Source organism: Anguilla rostrata, chromosome 4 (assembly GCF_018555375.3).
Source record: "Anguilla rostrata isolate EN2019 chromosome 4, ASM1855537v3, whole genome shotgun sequence".
In the NCBI taxonomy this organism is placed as follows: domain Eukaryota; kingdom Metazoa; phylum Chordata; class Actinopteri; order Anguilliformes; family Anguillidae; genus Anguilla; species Anguilla rostrata.
In genome coordinates, this window is record NC_057936.1 from 57,012,764 (window position 1) to 57,030,303 (window position 17,540).

Consider the following 17,540-nt stretch of genomic DNA (forward strand, 5'->3'; position numbering starts at 1 on the left):
TAATTGATAGCATTGCCCATTTTAATTAGATTAGCATGATGCTTGGTGTTGTTATGAAAAATGACAAATACTTCCTGATTTTTTAAAAATTTTTTATAGTACTGCCTAGGTGGGTATGAAAGTAACTGCAATCCATGCTGTGACTTTCTGAAAGACTGACATATTATATTACTGGTTCAACTTTGGCCCTTAAACAATTTGTTTTCTCAGCGCCAAGAGCATTGTGTACTGTAATCAATAAAGCTAGGATTTTCGCAGCCATCCTATACTTATTGACTTATGTGATGAAATGAAGTTGTGAGTCTGTTTGCACTGCAGATCATGCCATTCAGCACAGTATCACCGCAGCACAAATAGTGTTAACTTTCTCTAAAATTGAAAATTCACTAATCTGATCATTAATAGGAATGCAAAAATGAATACATTGTACTGTAAATCATTAAACCTTTATCAATGAATTGTGTAAAAAATATACATCAGACTTGCAAACTAAGGAAGCTTCTTTTATTGGATTGTGTTAACCAGGCCTCCTGGGTGGGGAGTCCAGGTGAAGTACCTGTCATAGTTAAAGGTGTAAGTTTGGAAACTGGACAATTAAGTAAATATCCGGGCAAATCAATTTCAAAGATAAAATTAATCACAATAAAATTATACAAAGACAAATAAGACATTAAAAGGGATACGGGATGAGGATGTGTATGTGTGAAAGCAGCTCGTCTGCAGCTGGGGCTGAACACTCATTTACCTGTACAACATCAGAAGTAAGGATTGGCATGCCAGTGCCCCCCACAGCATTGCAGTTCATGCTTTAAAGACAGTGCTGCTCCTCACACTTCTATTGCTACATGCACTTTGGCCTCCGGTAACTACCATCATATCACTTTGGGTCACGAGCACCAGGGGGCCAGTGACCTACCACATCAGGTCCTCCTAATGCTCAGGAAAAGTATTCACTATGTGAAAATTAAACAGACAAAATAGAATAAAAATTAAGAAGACAAAATATATCACCTTCTCTTCACAAAGCCAAATCTTTATTTCTCCTAGAATTTAAACCTTTGACCTTCAGAGAGAGAGAGAAAAAAAGGTCAGGTGAAGTGAAAACAGTTCTATTAAAGATAAATTATATTATTCCTTCCATATCCATGTTTGGCAGTTGAGAATATGAATGTACAAAGGTGAATGTTATAAGACACTACTGCCCTCTGCTGGTAAATATGCCTTCTGCTGGTAAATATGCATTATTTAATGTCAGCTCAATTTTTCTCACATGGCATATGCCATTGGAAAGGATTATTTCTGAATGTTCTAAGTGTAAAGGAAGGTGAGCACGGGGGGAAGTCGTATACAGTTCACCATGTGCTTGGTCAAGAGTATTAAAATGCTGAATTGTGAAAATAAATACTAAAGGAAGGGTATAATCAGTAAGTGTGTGGTGCAAAAACAGGATGTCCATGAAGAGTGGAATGTGAAAAACAGATGTTAATTACCAAGACTATGCATGGACAAGATAAAACACAAAGAATAAAAATAATAAAAGTGTTTTTCAAACTTAGGCATATAATGGAAATTTAAAAGTGCAAGTATTTAATTTTGACACTTTTTCATGTTTTGTTTTGTTAAATATTGTGATGTTTATATTTAGTCAGCTGAGCTCAAATGTAATGAAATTGGTCATTCTTAATGCTGTAAATGCTTTCCTTAATGTCATTTCATTGATTTGTGTCTGGAGAGTAATTGGGCTGATAACATTAGACTATTTTCAGTAGACTGACTCAGTTGACGCTCCAGTCCTTTAAATTGCCATATTATTTAGATTTGTATTCCCCCCCCCCATCTCTTTGATGCAATTCGCTCATAAGTCAGCGGCAAGTTTCTCAATTTCGCACACACATGCACACACCTGCAGAGACAGCAAGTGAGAGTTTCATTTGAACTAGAGAGGCCAGAGCGACGCCATTGCACATTGGAGACACTATCATTAAAATCAGCCTACTCCAACACTGTAAGTGCTACATCCACCTCCTTCCACAATTTTTCTAAAAACATGGACATAAAATAACTATGTTTTTAAAATGAGGGGAAAAAAAAAACAACTCAGTCAAGAAATATAGGCAGCTTGTGCCATGTTCATCACTATCCCCAGACAATAGGTGCTTTTTCCCAGGTGCGAACGTGTCGTTGTCTATTCCAGCATGTTTTCCTCACTGTTATAAAAGCCTGTTGTGGCTTTTTATATTATTCATTTAAGCCATTTCCCAAGTCTGTGATGTTCACAACTGCAGTTATGAAGCCTTAAATACAACACCCCTAAATGGGTGAAGATTGCGCAGATTCGGCATCTGCACAAAGGGGTTAATTATATCCCTTAAATTTAATTTCAGTATAATTTGCCCAGAGGTTTTGAGCAGCTACATTTCAATATATGTACTCATTTTTATGTAATAAAAACTGCAAAAATAATAATAATAATCTTAACTTGATATACTGGATCTGCATATGACCTTATGACTGGTTTTCAACCTCTGCTTTATTTAGGTCAGTATTAAGCAGGCTGCCCACATCATCCCAATTTAATTACTTTGGCTTTTTATTTAAGCAGACAATTTCTTTCATTATTTTTATGGAAATGAATAATTTATAGGCCATGTCTGAAACCACTGAAATATTCATGTTCACACCTTTTCATATGTAATACTCAAAAGGATGAATAAATAAAAATGAAAAAATCAGGAAGAAAACAACAGAATTTTTCATCATTTCACGTTTACTGAAATTGAGTTTTCTTTTTCATAAAAACAGAGTCGTATTCAGACTGCCACACAGTCATTTGGGTTGCAGACGCAGGAGGTGTGCTCATCCACAAATTCTTCCACATGCACAGTTCCGTTATTAAATGCAGATTTTGGTTCCACGACTGAGTCTGTGAAGCCAGATGTTCATTGTTATTCGGTCATCATTCATTTTGATTTTGAATGAAATCCTATCTATACATTTCATATAAATAATTGCATGGTTACATTGAGAAGTTACAAAACTTCAATAACTTCAATAATAATAATAGACAGTACGGAATCCTCAGATTCCACCTTAATTTGTTTCAAATAAATAGCAATATAAAAGATTAGAAGCATTTTTCTATAATTTTCTATCCACAGAACAGAAGGGGAGCGGAGAACATTATTATGTATATCAATATTAATAAGGTGAGAGGGAACTTACTGAGAGGAACGCACTGAAAGCCCAATAAATGCTCAGCGGTGCTAGTGGGAGAACAGCCTTCTCTACAGCGAAGGACGGGCTCCAGAGACTGACAGCTGGATTGGGCACCCAGCACCCGGACCATTTTCTCCAGCTTCACTTTCTGCCGCCTCAGACTGCAGGCTTGGAAGACAAATGAGAACTGCATCACCAACGTTCGCACCAACTAAAAAAAGTTTGCACCGACTACCCAATATAATTATTCTTTTTTCTTTTGTTCAGGAGTAGGGATATTTCTGTGAGGAAATGTCATTTGTGACTTTATTGTATAATTACTGGAAAGAGTTTGTGCCTTCGCTTTGGGCATTCCATTTGCGATTATATATGATATATTTGGCAGTGCTATTGGTATCATTGTCTAATATTGAAATGAATTAAGCCAACAGTATTGTATGGAAACTCACTGTCAGAACAGGCTTCGCCATGCAGCACCCAGGAATTGAGGAAATGAGTGGGGCTCTTGGCTATCCGTAAATTTGGCTTCCTGAATTCAGTGTTCGTCTCTCCATCTGCTAGACCACATAGACCACATGTCTTCCCTCTCATCCACGATTCAATCACGACCTGGACAAGGCATATAAAACTGTAATGGCTGCAATCATTGCTATACAAACTGCAAAACCTTTAAAATAAATGACATACTTTCAGGCACTCACCTTTATAGTCTTCCCATCAAAATACAAGCTATGAAGTCCTAGGGTTGGTGCCTGGATTACAATGCCTCCATCTGATTTGCCAATCAGTAATTTTCCTTTCTCAAAAGCAATGAGAACATAATCAGTAAAAAAAAAAAAAACAGCAGTTATATGGTACTTGAATAGTCGTTCCTTTTATTTTCTGTTGTCATTCTACCTGATGGATCTTTCAGTGGCAAGGCAGATAATGATATTGGAGAATCATTTAGCTTCATCAGAGGGGCTCCTGAAGTTTTATAGCACATATTCAGAAACCTTAAAAGATAATGGTGCAAAGAATAACTGAGGATGCTAACTGCAAAATAAAAAAATAAAAAAATAAATAAATAAAAAAACAACTTCCAAAGCCAATACTTACTTTATTTACATACATTTAGTTTCATAGGTTTAGCTGTAAGTACATTTCCAGATATTGTCCTACTCACCCTATTGGTGTTCTGATAGTGATTTCGGTCTTGTTGTGCATGCCCTCTCTCATCAGAACCAAAAACTTCAGGTCTGTAGTGCAGTCTTGTGCCAGAACAAGGTAACAATCTTTGGGCATGGCTGCCCTAAATCTGATGTTGTTGAAGGTCTTAAATTTGCTTCCAGAAATTGAGCACTGAGCTGTAATCCCCCCCCCCCCCCCCCACCCCCACGCACACACACACACACACACAAAAGGGCAAAAGAAAAGAAACACAACATAGGTGAATTATATATTCTTATATTATTTTTCGGATTCATCAGATCATTTCAGGTTAGGTTCCTAAAATTAGGAAATTCTAACTTTTTGGGCATACTTTGGATAACAGTCCTTTATTTTTTCACTTAAATGATGACTTATCTTCATAAGTAATCCATCCTATAAATCCTGGTTTGATCCATCTCTCTTTCTTAGGAAAATCTGCTTTGCATGTTTCAGGGGTATTGTATTATCGGGAGGACCCACACCTGAAGTTAACAAAGCTTGTCCCAGAACTATACAGGGCTGGAAGAACAACTCTATAACCTTAAGGAATATTATCTAGTGGGATTTTTTATTTCTTTATTTGTTCTTGCATCTGTACCATTCATTTTAAGTATTTTTTTTTTACTTTGCTTCCTGTGTTCATTTATTTTTTTTATTTATTTGCTTGCTATTTTTCATACAGGAACGTTAAAGCAGTTGTAAATAGTTATGTTTTGTACTACTTTCTTTCTCCTTAATTTTCATCAAGAAATTGCAAAAAACTAAAAATAATAATAATTAAGCCATTCTTGGCAACTGAAACTGCATGGAATATACTTACCGTTAACGCTTTTAAGCATGAATAGTGGTAGCTCGGCAAACCCATTAGACTGTTGGTATCTTTCTGCAAAATTATCAATTGGAAATGGAAGTGGAATTGCTTGTCGATAGACCGTCAACTGGTGGAGATACAAAGATGGTTACATGAACAAATCCACAGCAAGCATAACATACCATGTCATTTTAGCACTGAAATAAGCTCTGGAACAGGGGTGGCCAACCCAGGTCCTGGAGAGCCGCAGGGTCTGCTGGTTTTTGTTTTTACTTGGCACTCAATTGATCAATTAAAGCAGGTTAACTCACCTAACCTGGTTTCTTTGATCTAGACTCTAAGTGGTTGTTGTATTTAAGGTGAAAACATAAACCAGCAGACCCTGTGGCTCCCCAGGGGTTTCCCACTGCAACCACCCACCCCCCCGTTTTTTAAAAAAATATACACTTCGTATGCAATGTGCCACTCTAGTGCTTTTCATTCCTGAAGCATACACTGCATTAAAAAAAAGTATCTGTATGAGCAAAATATATTCACCCTACCTCCGGAATTTTTATCTTCAAGTCAATGCTTTTGGACGATGCGGCAACAACTAAAGCAGACGCTTGGTTTGCAGGGTTTTTCACGTGTTTCTGATAAAATCCAAGAAGAAAGGCCATGCCAGGCATATATTCTTGGATTCTAAAAATAAAATAAAATTTAAAAAATGTACGTTGTTTATGCTTTTACTTGTTTTAATCATAAGTGTAACTTTTAATGGACACAATTATCATTTTGTACATATATGGATATATATATACCTCTTCCCAAGCTCTTTCATGAGCACTGGCATACTTTCCCATTGAATGCTGGAATACAGCGATGGATGTGATCCAGGCATGTGTGATGTCGCTGCCGTTATAAGCATTTTGTATGTCTGGCATTCCGCCCCCCATCTGAGGTGAATCTAGCATGTGTAAAAGACCAGACATTTCATTTGAGGAAAAAAGAAAGTACCTAGGGGATTCATTCATTTAAGGCTTTGAGTGATTCTCAGGAATTTATGGGTTTTGACACCGACTTGTACGCTTGAGATTTTTTCCTGAGACAACCATGGCACTGATAAAGCACACACTCAGCCATTCTCGTGTTTACAGGTAATACATTTGTATTTACTGCGTCAATAACACCGGAAGATACGAACACACACACACACTAAACATTTGACAGTGACACAGCAACCTTCCTGTGCTCTTACCTTCGTTTTGCTGTGCGCCTCATCCAAATTTGCATCGGTGCACAGTTTCCAGTTGGCTTCCTCCCCCACTTGAGATACGAGCAGCTGCATGTCATGCTGCTGGGCAGCCTGGGTGAAGTATGCGACCGCGCCGTAGCCATCTGGCTTGGCACTGCCACTCATTGCAAGCGCCAGTAACGTTGCCACAGGATCAAGCGCCGCGTCTAACAACTGGAGAAGAACACCGCTCACATTTTAAACTGACTCTGAACCGAGCGCTCAAGGTTATGACGTCATGTTTCCCAACAATAAAAGGGTTTGGCAAGAACTGACTGGGTATTTAATTGTTGAACAACTGAAATGAACAAATTTAGTTCAACAGACCTGGAATACCTGAGATGCAGATGACTGGTGTCCAAGATGTCCTGATTGTTGGGTTTTTCTTGTATTCTGAAGAATGGTAAGTGGGCAATTAATAAAATAAATGTCCCTGTTGTACTGCAATTCAAGTATCTGCTCACTCCATTCGTAGCACACTGCCTTTATGTTTACATACTGATAGCAGTCTCATATACCTGACCACTGAGTTAAGAGGTATAAGAGACGGACTTTAGCAGGTTATACCATTTCACTAATAAAGGCCAACACTTGAATCTTTAGCCTCATCTTTAGTGAATGTGGGGCTATTATGGGGAAAATTACTGAACTGTTGGTCACGTTTGCACTTCAGGCATTTTGCCGACACTCAAGTAGCAATTATTGAGAGTGAATGGTCAGGCCACATCCTGGCTACATGTATCCATACTAAAATGAACATGTCGAAGGAAAGGTAAGGACGTTTTTATTTTTTTGGGTACCAAAATCCTACAAAGAGGAATATATGTCCCTCCCACCACCCCCATCCACGGGGCCAAAAAATTTCAGAGCATAGTTTGAAAACATGCATTTGGAAAGGGACAGGAGATGTTCTAGTTAGATATTAACTATCGGGTACCTTGGCATGCCTGAGGAGTTCTAACATTTGACTGAAGGCATAGACAGCCTTGTTTGGTCCAGCATTGATCTCAATGTGTATTTTGTCAATAGGCTTGCTTGTTGGTACTGTAAAAGGAAGAAATACAGTTTCTACCCCAATACATTAACATCCAATTCCCTGAATTAATATATACAAAAAAATGCTAATATAGTGGATACAATCGCCAGAACATTTGCAGATACAGTATCTGATTGAGGTATGCATTGGAGCTGCATTGATTTCATCATATAAACCTTTGCTTTACCTGGTTGAAGTTTCAGTGCAAAATGTGTAAATCCCAAGAAGTAATAAAGAGGGTATTCCTCTGTGTAATGTGTCCTCTTGGTCTCTGCTTCCATGCAGATCGCTGTCCCATAGACAGTAGCATCCACACACATCTGATTCTTCTCATGATATACTTCTGACAAGCTTCCCGTCTATGTGAAAAATAAATCAATTATATAACAGTAGACACACACACACACCTACACGCACGCACACACACACACGCACACCTGTTCTTGTTCAGAGGTCCCGTTTTTTTGTTTGAATGATTCTGCATTATGCTCATTGGCTTCCTTCGGGCCTGCCATCATTGGAGTCATTATGGACCCCGGTGGGTCCTCAATGTTTCTCGAGACGGCATAAACATCGAAGCTGCATTACAAGTGAGAAAACAATCATTTCAATGGTTGTTCTATCGAAAACATTTTTTAGTTGTTTTTAAATTGATGGCTACATGAAAAAAGGGAGCTTACTTCATTGAAAACAAGCCTGTGTCATTTTGACAGGGAGAAATATCAATCTGGATTTTTCTGGATTTCACACTGAGATTCATTGCAAATTTCCAGGGCAAGTTCACTATGGTTTTGCTTTGTAACTCGGTGCCGAACTGAAACATGACGGTGTTTATCCCATGGAAAACAGAAATGTCGTTTGTAACACTGCAAAAGAATAGTACATGATAATAATTAGACACTCATTATAATGCTTTTCCAAGAACAAGCATTTGAGATGTGGAAGATGGAAGATGTGCTTGTGGAATAGTTATGGTCTTTGAACTTGACAATTATGGCTTTTGTGTTTTCTTGAAGGACAATGGGAAATATTACCCTGCATTTCCATCTGTTTGAATTACAATATCAGAGTTCAGTAGTTGTCCCAGGTTATCTGTTGGTGATGGACTGAGGGTTGCTTTAGCTAAGGAAAAAAAGATGAGTATTATGTTGCACAAAATTTACTGAAAGAGACATATTACTTGCCCACTGCATATCACTACATATAACATGATCCAGACCAACAAGAAACCCAATATTTACCATTGACTGTAATGCCAGTTACAGTAGAATAGTATTTGCTGATTTCACTTGGTAAGCCAAGGCTTGTTGCTTGTATGTATCGGGTTTCAAAAACAAGGTATGGCTTTGTCCAATGCCATGCTATCCTTTTTTGGAGATCTTCAACCATTTTCCATACTGGACTTTCTTTGCCAGCAATAAGATTTAGTGCCTACAGCAATACATTCAAAATTAATTCATACATGTTTTTCGCCCATAATTGTCAATACGTATGAGTGACACTGTATTGGCGCATATTTAGTATAACAGAATAAGCATTATTGTGTTAAAGCTACGCACTTACCTGAATAGTACTTTGAATCATATCCCTGTTTATATCAGCAAACAATACCTCTTGTCCAAAAGCTCTTGCAAACACAGACAGAAGAGGCTTATCTTTAGGTAATGACTGCCAGTCTGCCAGCTAATGAAAGAAAAAATAAAAATAAAATAGAAATAGTAAAATATTTCACAACTCACAACTCTGGGTTGTGCGATTAACAGCCATACTCTAACAAAAAATGAATGAATAAATAAATAAGTAAATCTGCTAATCACCATACTTATGACTATCAATTATCACATATGATAATTTACTCTAGGAGGACAATCGCTACTGGATCAATTGCTGGGTGGATCATGTAGATATTGCTTAAAGGTTAAATATACCAACTTAAAGATGATGTCCATGGTGGACTAGTGTTTAGTAACAAGGACTCACCAACTTTAAAACAGCTTTTATCTTAACAATGTTGGATTCCCAATTGAATAAAGGTGGAATATCGCTGAAAAGTTCTTTGATTCCTTCTGCGCGTACACCAAGCTGTGTGTGTGTGTGTGTGTAGGAGAAAAAGAGAGAGTGAGAGAGAGAAAGAGAGAGAGCATAAGAATGTGAATTAAAAAGAAATCATGATATAAAGGTTAAAATCATTTTAAAATACATCATAATAAATATAGCTACTTTGAACACAAAATGGAAGTAGAGTAATATTTCACCATTACCTCTAGAAGCTGCAGTATTCTACCTATGAAATAAGCCTTTCCTTTAAACATAACAGCTGTTGGGAAGAAGCTGGCAGCATTATGTAGAATGTAGATGTCACTGGCTGCTCCAAACAAAAATGCATCTGAAATAATAAAACACAAATATACTCAGTACTTGAAGAGTACATGGTAGATGCAGCAATGAAGGAGTAAGAAGTGAAAATGAAATGAAAGGTTTCAACCCAGGCTACTGAGCACTGAAGCATACAGTAGAGTGTTCAAGGCTGTTTGTCAGCAAGAGCTAAACATTCTCTGGGGACAGGAGTTCACTGGTAAGAATGAGAGGAGAACCCAGATGTTATTTCTGCAGTGTAGGTGGATTATAAACATACCGTTGAACCAATCCCACTGCCTAGCTTTACTGTAGCGGTAACTGAGATGACCAAGTTTATCTCCTAGGATTTTCACAGCTACATCACAAGCTGAGGATCTGTTATAAAGAAATAAAGGAAAACTTTTGAGTTAATTACATCTGTTACAATCTGTGTCAGCACATTGCAAACACAGTGGGGGTAAAAAAGACTGTTCAGGATTTCATTATAACATGAAAAGAATCTCTTAAGAAGAAAACATTTTTGAAAAACCTCGCTATGACGAGATACTGAGAAGAAAATATTTTTTTTTTTATCACAGTGGCAGCGATACCCTGCCGTAACAAAGAAAAAAAGCACGTGCCATGAACACTTACAAATAGTGATTGTCGGGAGTGAGAGACCTGGCTAATCCACTGATAAGAGAATAGGAGAAGCTGGCCACTTGGAGGTTGGTCTCTTCTAAAAGGAACGCCGCGACAGTTGACACTAGAGCGAATGGCGGCTTTGTCTCAAACAGAATCATACAAGCCAGCATTCTCACTTCAGAATCAAGGTCCCTCTTTACAAAAAGGCTCAAAGCGATGTCCTGGACCTGCAATTAATAAGCATTTGACGTATGCTCAATCTTGAAACAAATGCCCAGGATATAGTGTAAAATAATATTAATTAATAACTAAATAAGATTTATTGATATCGCGTCCACGTGAAATGCTAACAACGGGTTAAGAAAACTTTGTGGTGACTCACGCTGCGGGGGTCTCTGACGGCGATAAGCCTGAGGGACTGCACGGCTGCGTTCAGCACGCGGGTGGGAAGGGCAGCCCCCGCCGGGGAGATGCCAGGGAGAAACCTCATAATGGTCTTAATGCTGGAGGGATGGCCTGCATTGCCCAGAGCCTTCAGGGCCAAAACCACCTCCTCTTCACTGTCTTTATTGAGGCCGTCAATCGCAAGGTCGAGCAGAGGCTGTGGTAAAAGCAATGGTTGGTAAATAAACTATAAATTTAGAATTTCAGAACCCAACGTAAAAAGGAAAGTCAAATTTACATATAATCACAATGTTGAGGGGTATGCTGTTCGAGGTAGTTTTTTTGTTGTTGTTTTGGAGTTATATTTTGTTATTCTTGATCATTTACTTTTACAGGCAAATGTATGGGTGGCTGAAAATTTTTCTGAATCTTCAGTAACCAGATAAAGAATATATGCAGTCTGAAGTGAGAGAAAAAAAAAAAATGGATGCACCTTGCAAAGACCTTTCAGAACATAGAACAAATACGGTACTGCAGCACTTAATTTTCTGTTTTTATCCAATTTTCTTGTTATGCTTACATTGAAAACATTGGTTTAGGATTTAATGCATAAATAATTTTAAGCAATAAATAATGGGTAATTATTTACCTGTACTGCAGCCACAGGACATGGATCAATGTTACCACAGTATCTGTAGACCAAGGAACCATATGCTAACACAATGGTGTTCCATAGCATCTCAGGTGTCCTACTAAATGGCATTTTCAGAAATTCCTGAAGGAAATTTTTAAAAAATAATTCAGTCAGGTTCAAGTCAAGTTAAGCATGACAAAATGTATGTTTAAAATAAAATAAAATGCATGTCCACACACACACACGCACACACACACACTCACGCACTCACACATAGAACATCATGGCCGAGTCAGGCTTACCTTGGCCAGTTCTATATTGGCTGAATCTGCTGTTAAATGATGAAATGCCACCAATAATGTCTGGCCTGCTTCATTTGCTGTGAGATCTCCTTCTTGAAATCTGTCTTTTAGGAACTGAATGACCCTGGCATCTGTGACTTCAACAACTGAATCCAGTAGCCACCTCCTGTGATGGTTTACAGATTATAATGTTTGATAATAAGGGAGAAGAGGACAGAACCAAAGAAAGAACAACTACGCATTGTAAACAGTGACAACATTCCATGCCATGCCTACCATGTCAATATCTTGGCAATGGCATCGCAATAAGAGCTGAATTGTGCTTTAAAATAAGAATATATCGGGAGAAAAATAATACAGAAAAATGCACCAGATTACTGGGTCTGGGGGAGGAGTTAAAAACTGTGGGACTGATGTGTGTGCATCCACAAAACTGGACTTTTGTGTTTTGTTCTTTTGTGTCATTTTCCTGAACTGCACACTGACATTCTCCATCTGCAGCATAGCCTAGAATTATAACATGTCATTCTGACTCTATTATACTAGGGCTGCTACTCCATAAATACAGCTTCAGTGCTTCCATTTTAGATGCATCACCCTTTCTATTGTAGCAGTGTGTAACTATAAAAAAATCGAACAACTTTGCAACAAGGCATTGCCCAACCAACTAGACGCATCTCCTTAAGGGCATTTTGTTAGAAGCGTACAATATTATTCACCATATTATGCAAATTATTGTTTTCAAATAGCCTGTTTACAAATCCATTATCATAACCAATACATGTATATCCTTTATTTCCAAAATGTTGTTGTGTCTGTGTTATTTCAATAAGTTGGGCTCTACTGACGTACCAAATTCTGATTGGTTAAATTCATCTGAATAAACCTCTCTACACTATATAAGCCTGGATACTGCTGAACTTTTTGTGTGCTCTAATTCTGAAGACACATTTTACTACGCTTTCTGTCATTTTTATTTTTATTTTTTTTGTAAAAAATAATGTATTTAATGTCATTTAGCATGTTTAAAATAACCCTCGTAACTTTTTTTTTATGTCTGGTTTCCATTTTTCCATATCACATGACTGGGCTCCATGAGTTTACATCAAAACAAACAATGGTCACTTCCCCTCTCTTTTCAAAGCAATATCAGGTAAATAGTACAAAATATGAATCATGAAATGTCTACCTGTGCTCTGCATTCCCTGAAAACTGCTTCCATAGAGCTTCCAGGTTATCTTGAGTTGCCACACGGAGAAGCTGATACAGATGAAGGACGTCTGCACTACTGGCGCTATCAACCTGATTTATGTTAGCTTGTGCTAAACGCTGAATGAGTTCAGAAATCTGCAGCAAATATTCAGAAGCAAATACATTGACATGATTATTAATGAAAAAAGTAATAGATTATATAAAATGTTTTGAAGCACAGAGCTTTAAAGCAGACCTTAGCCACTGGATTGTCTGATTTTATTAAGAACAATGGTATCTGGTTGAGTTCATTTCCAAACTTGTACATCAGATTTCCTCTGTTCTCCAAGGGTCCTATCCCTGGGTTCGCCACTGTGTCCATCACACTGACCAGCACAATGTCTTTGCTGCAAGTGAAGAGAAATAAACAAATTGTGAGGCGGTTAGACATATTCTCTCTGTGCACTTTTCACTGAGAAAAAAAATGGATAAAACATGCAATTGTCTTACATTGCTTTTAGTTTTGAAGTTCCTCCGTTTACATTGAACGGAGAGAGGAACTGCAGTTCTTGGGCATGACCTTTTATGATCAGGGCACCGTTATCTGTCGGTCTCACTGTGTATGTGTACTCCACAGCTGTTTTGAGATTGTCACCTCTCTGTGTCCAAAGAAGGAGAAAATAATCAAAGCTGATCACCTCGATGCATCTACAACATCTCACTGTTCTACAATTTAAATAAGTAAACAGAAAAGAAAAAAAAAAACCTCTTTGCAGTATTTATTTTGTAGTGCGAGCGTCATTCCACTGTACATTGCTGCCCTCTCCTGGCAGTTATCTACATCCACAACTTGAGTAACGTAGAATTCCTTCAAGTCTTGGTCTTCTTCAATGAAGTAGTTGCTATGGCAAATGCCATGTATTCCTAGCTGTGTAAAAACATGAAGATGTAAATTTGTCAATGCCTGCATATACATAAAATGGAACATAAAATATTTTCTCCCCATTTGCTTTTTTTTTTTTTTTTTGTATTCATACTGTATAGCAGTGTCTATTCAACAGTCTTGTTCCAGTGGAAGATTTCTAAAGACACATTTAGGTTCAGTACTACTGCTCATAACCATAAGCAAGAAGTTGACTTGCTTCCATAATAAAAAATAAAGGTACATTATTGAATTTGATGTAAAATGTAAACTGTGTGAAGCAATCTGGATAAAATGCCTTGCAATGTGAATTGTGCCATTTACTTGGACAAATACCTCGTCAAGTTCATAAACATTTTGTGTAGTTTTGATTGTGACTTGCAGAAACCCAAGAATCCCTCTGATGATGTTCACCGCAGTGTTTGACACTTCGGCTGCTGCACGTATGTCCCCGATGCGTCCTTTCACATATTCAAACATGACTGGCTTGGTGAGCTGTGCAGCAATCCTTTCAGTCAGTTTTGGTGAGGGATTGAACCCACTCTTCCCAGGGAAGCCATTAAACTCTTCAAAGGCCAAACTGGAAACCTATGCAACAGCAACATCTTTATGGGCTCAACAACTTTAAATGTTTCAATGAAGCATTGACAGCATGCAGACACATACACACACATGCATACACACACCCACACTCACACACACACACACACACACACACACACACACAATTCAATGCAAAAGCACTGGGGAAGTGAAACTATTTTTGTTGTTTGGCTATGTACCACATGACCTTCAATTTGAAATTATATGAGGGTAAGGTGTAGACTGTCAGCTTTAATTTGAGGATATTTACAACCGTATGAGGTGATCCATGCAGAAATTAGAGCCCCATTTAAACACAGTGCCTCTATGAGGGCTGCAGATTTCAGGCAGTCATAAAATAACAAGGTTTTGTATCCAGGTACTAAATATGGCAACTTTATCTGAGATTATGTTAATACACTTGTGGCAGGGCTTGGTTTGCAAGAAGAATTCAGGGCAATTAGAGGTTTGAGTAGGCACACACGCTTTTGTTTTGTCACCAATACATGTGCTTAAAGCTGTGTTCTTCTCCAAGGAGTGCACAGAGAGAGAGCAAATATTATTATTTTTTTTTTGTGTGTGTGTAGTACTAAAGACAATGCGAAAGACAGCCACTAAAAAGCAGGAGGAGCTGGACAGCTGAAAAGCTGCTGCTCTGTTTTGCTTTCTTTTGTCTTAGTTTTTTCAGATTATTGTTTTTGCCCAAAACCTGTGAGGGGGAAGGGTCAAGGTGTTTGTTTATTTGTTTTCGAGTTGGTGTGGGTGCTCTCTCTCTCTCTCTCTCTCTCCCTCTCTCCCTCTCTCTCTCTCCATGTGGCAACCAACAGTAACAAAACAATAGGACCAAAAGTATCAAGACACCTCTTGGTCTGGAGCTCTTTTTCATGGTTTGGGCTAGGCCCCTTAGTTCCGGTGAAGGAAAATTTTAATGTAACAGCATACTATCACTATCTAGATGTTTCTGTGCTTTCCCAACAATTTGGGGAAGGCCCGTTCCTATTTTAGCATGATAATGCCCCAGGGCACACAGTGAGGTCCATATCGGAATGGTTTTGTCGAGAACGGTGTAGAAGAAATGGCTGGCCTGCAGAGAGCCCTGAGCTCAACCCCATCCAACACCTTTAGGATCAGCCAACTGTGAGCCAGGCCTAATCACCCGATTAGTGCCCACCCTCACTAATGCTCTTCTGCAATGCTCCTACATCTAGTATAAAGCCTTTCCAGAAGAGTTAAGGTTGTTATAGCAGCACAGGGTGGACCAACTCTATGTTAATGCCCATAATTTTCAATGAGATATAGATTTTCAGGTGTCCACATACTTTCGGCCATGTAGTGTATGCTCCATTGCTTTTGCTCCCCTATAATGGGTGCTAGGTTTAAAAAAAGGTGTCATTTCTACGCAGATCACCCAATATGGAAGTAATTACCTTCAAATTAAAGCAAACAGTCTGCACTATAACCTCATATTCATTGTTTTGTTTTACATTCAATGCGCTGGTGTACAGAACAAAAATATGTGTGCCATACTTTTGCAATGCTTTCACATTATTTAACTACATACATATGGATAGTTTATTTACCTGGAGGAGGAAGGTTTGAGCTGACACACCTATGATTCTAACAGAGCATATCAGCCTCATTCCAGACTCTGCCAGGTCTGGCATGTCACGTCCAATAGTGATGACACCCTCATACTTGTATTCATAAGTCTTCTTGGGGTCAAAGCCTGGTTCTGTAAATATTTTTAGCAGAAGTCCCTTATTCTGTTTCACAATTCAGTATTAGAGGTGTTAAGACAGAAGAAGAGTTATTGATATTCATATACTTCTAGCTTTTCATTTTGTTCATTGAGTCACTGATAACTGATAACCATTCAAAATTGCATTATCATTATTTGTTGTATATTTTCAAATAAATTTACTTACCATAACTGATATTCTGACAGGCTGAAATTAAGAAGATAGTAAATGGTTTAAAGGGTTTAAAAAATAATTGCACAAATTTATTTGAAATAAGGAAAACAAACAAAAGGACCAAAAAACGTACCAGTCAAAGTCACTGAGAGGAAAAGGAGAAACCACCTCATTGTGCAGTCCATGAATTAAACCAACTACCAATGATTGCATAAGCCTTTATACACTGTGTGTCACCTGACTACAAGCACTGTCTTTTTATCCTTTATCCATATCTTTATCTTTTCCTGACTCTGATGTTTATTTATACTTTTCCCCAGGAAAAGTGCAGAACTCTATCAGAAATACATCATGCAGGACAAACAATGTTACTGATATGCCTAAGATGTACTGGCAAAAGAACTGTTCTGACCAAAAAAATGTCAGTCTGACACAAATTTTAATCAATCTGTGTGTGTCATTCAAAATAAACAGAATCACTGGCTGAAATAGTATCACAGTAAAAATGTATCACTGACAAATAAATGCTACAAATAAATGTTTTTTTTTTCAGTCAGAATAATTCATTTTAGAGAAAAAATACATGAATCAGAAGATGAAGACACAAAAGAAGAAGATATGGAAGAGAGGTTCTGGGATTAAATATTTGGACATTTGCACAAATTTTGTGTTTTTACATGAGGTAAGTAGGCTATGTGGTTATGTTTCCTAGGCTTGTGAGTGTGAGAAAAGGTATACTTAGTACTTTACTGGATGCACAGTATTTACTGGACAATAGATTATATTATATATGGAATATTTGTCAATTTTATGGTGATTTCAGACTCCAAGCCGCATTGGGTCTCATTTTTCGGTTTCATCCACTCATCTGTCTGTCCCCCTCTAGTGAATGTTTCAGTGGTCTTGATGGAGTTGGCTCGGCAGTCTTAAACATGCTGTGATGGTATGGCATGCAGTTTAAGCTTTTATTCAACTTGCTTTTGAAAAAAAAAAAAATATATTTTAACTAGTTATAATTTGAATTCTTGATATCAAGAAATCTGGTTTAGTTATAATTCAAGGATTTTCCCCCTTCATTGGAATGGGACCTTTTATTTTTGAAA

At 37.8% G+C, this 17,540-nt stretch overlaps 1 protein-coding gene across 1 annotated transcript; it reads right to left on the bottom strand.

The window, feature by feature from the left end:
- Positions 1-2,749: 2,749 nt before the first annotated feature.
- vtg3 (vitellogenin 3, phosvitinless) lies at positions 2,750-16,699 on the bottom strand. Its single transcript, XM_064334131.1, has 33 exons — positions 16,571-16,699; positions 16,450-16,470; positions 16,105-16,256; positions 14,279-14,530; positions 13,787-13,948; positions 13,531-13,679; positions 13,277-13,427; positions 13,019-13,176; positions 11,830-11,995; positions 11,543-11,668; positions 10,892-11,110; positions 10,519-10,736; positions 10,163-10,260; positions 9,789-9,913; positions 9,508-9,609; positions 9,091-9,210; positions 8,769-8,958; positions 8,562-8,649; positions 8,208-8,393; positions 7,965-8,106; positions 7,715-7,886; positions 7,429-7,535; positions 6,819-6,884; positions 6,456-6,665; positions 6,019-6,164; positions 5,761-5,899; positions 5,228-5,345; positions 4,382-4,562; positions 4,114-4,211; positions 3,918-4,012; positions 3,666-3,825; positions 3,223-3,384; positions 2,750-2,923 (listed from the first exon to the last, which is right to left on the bottom strand). The coding sequence occupies exons 1-33, from the start codon at positions 16,620-16,622 to the stop codon at positions 2,811-2,813; spliced, it is 4,644 nt and encodes a 1,547-aa protein (XP_064190201.1). The 5' UTR covers positions 16,623-16,699; the 3' UTR covers positions 2,750-2,810.
- Between the last annotated feature and the right edge of the window lie 841 nt (positions 16,700-17,540).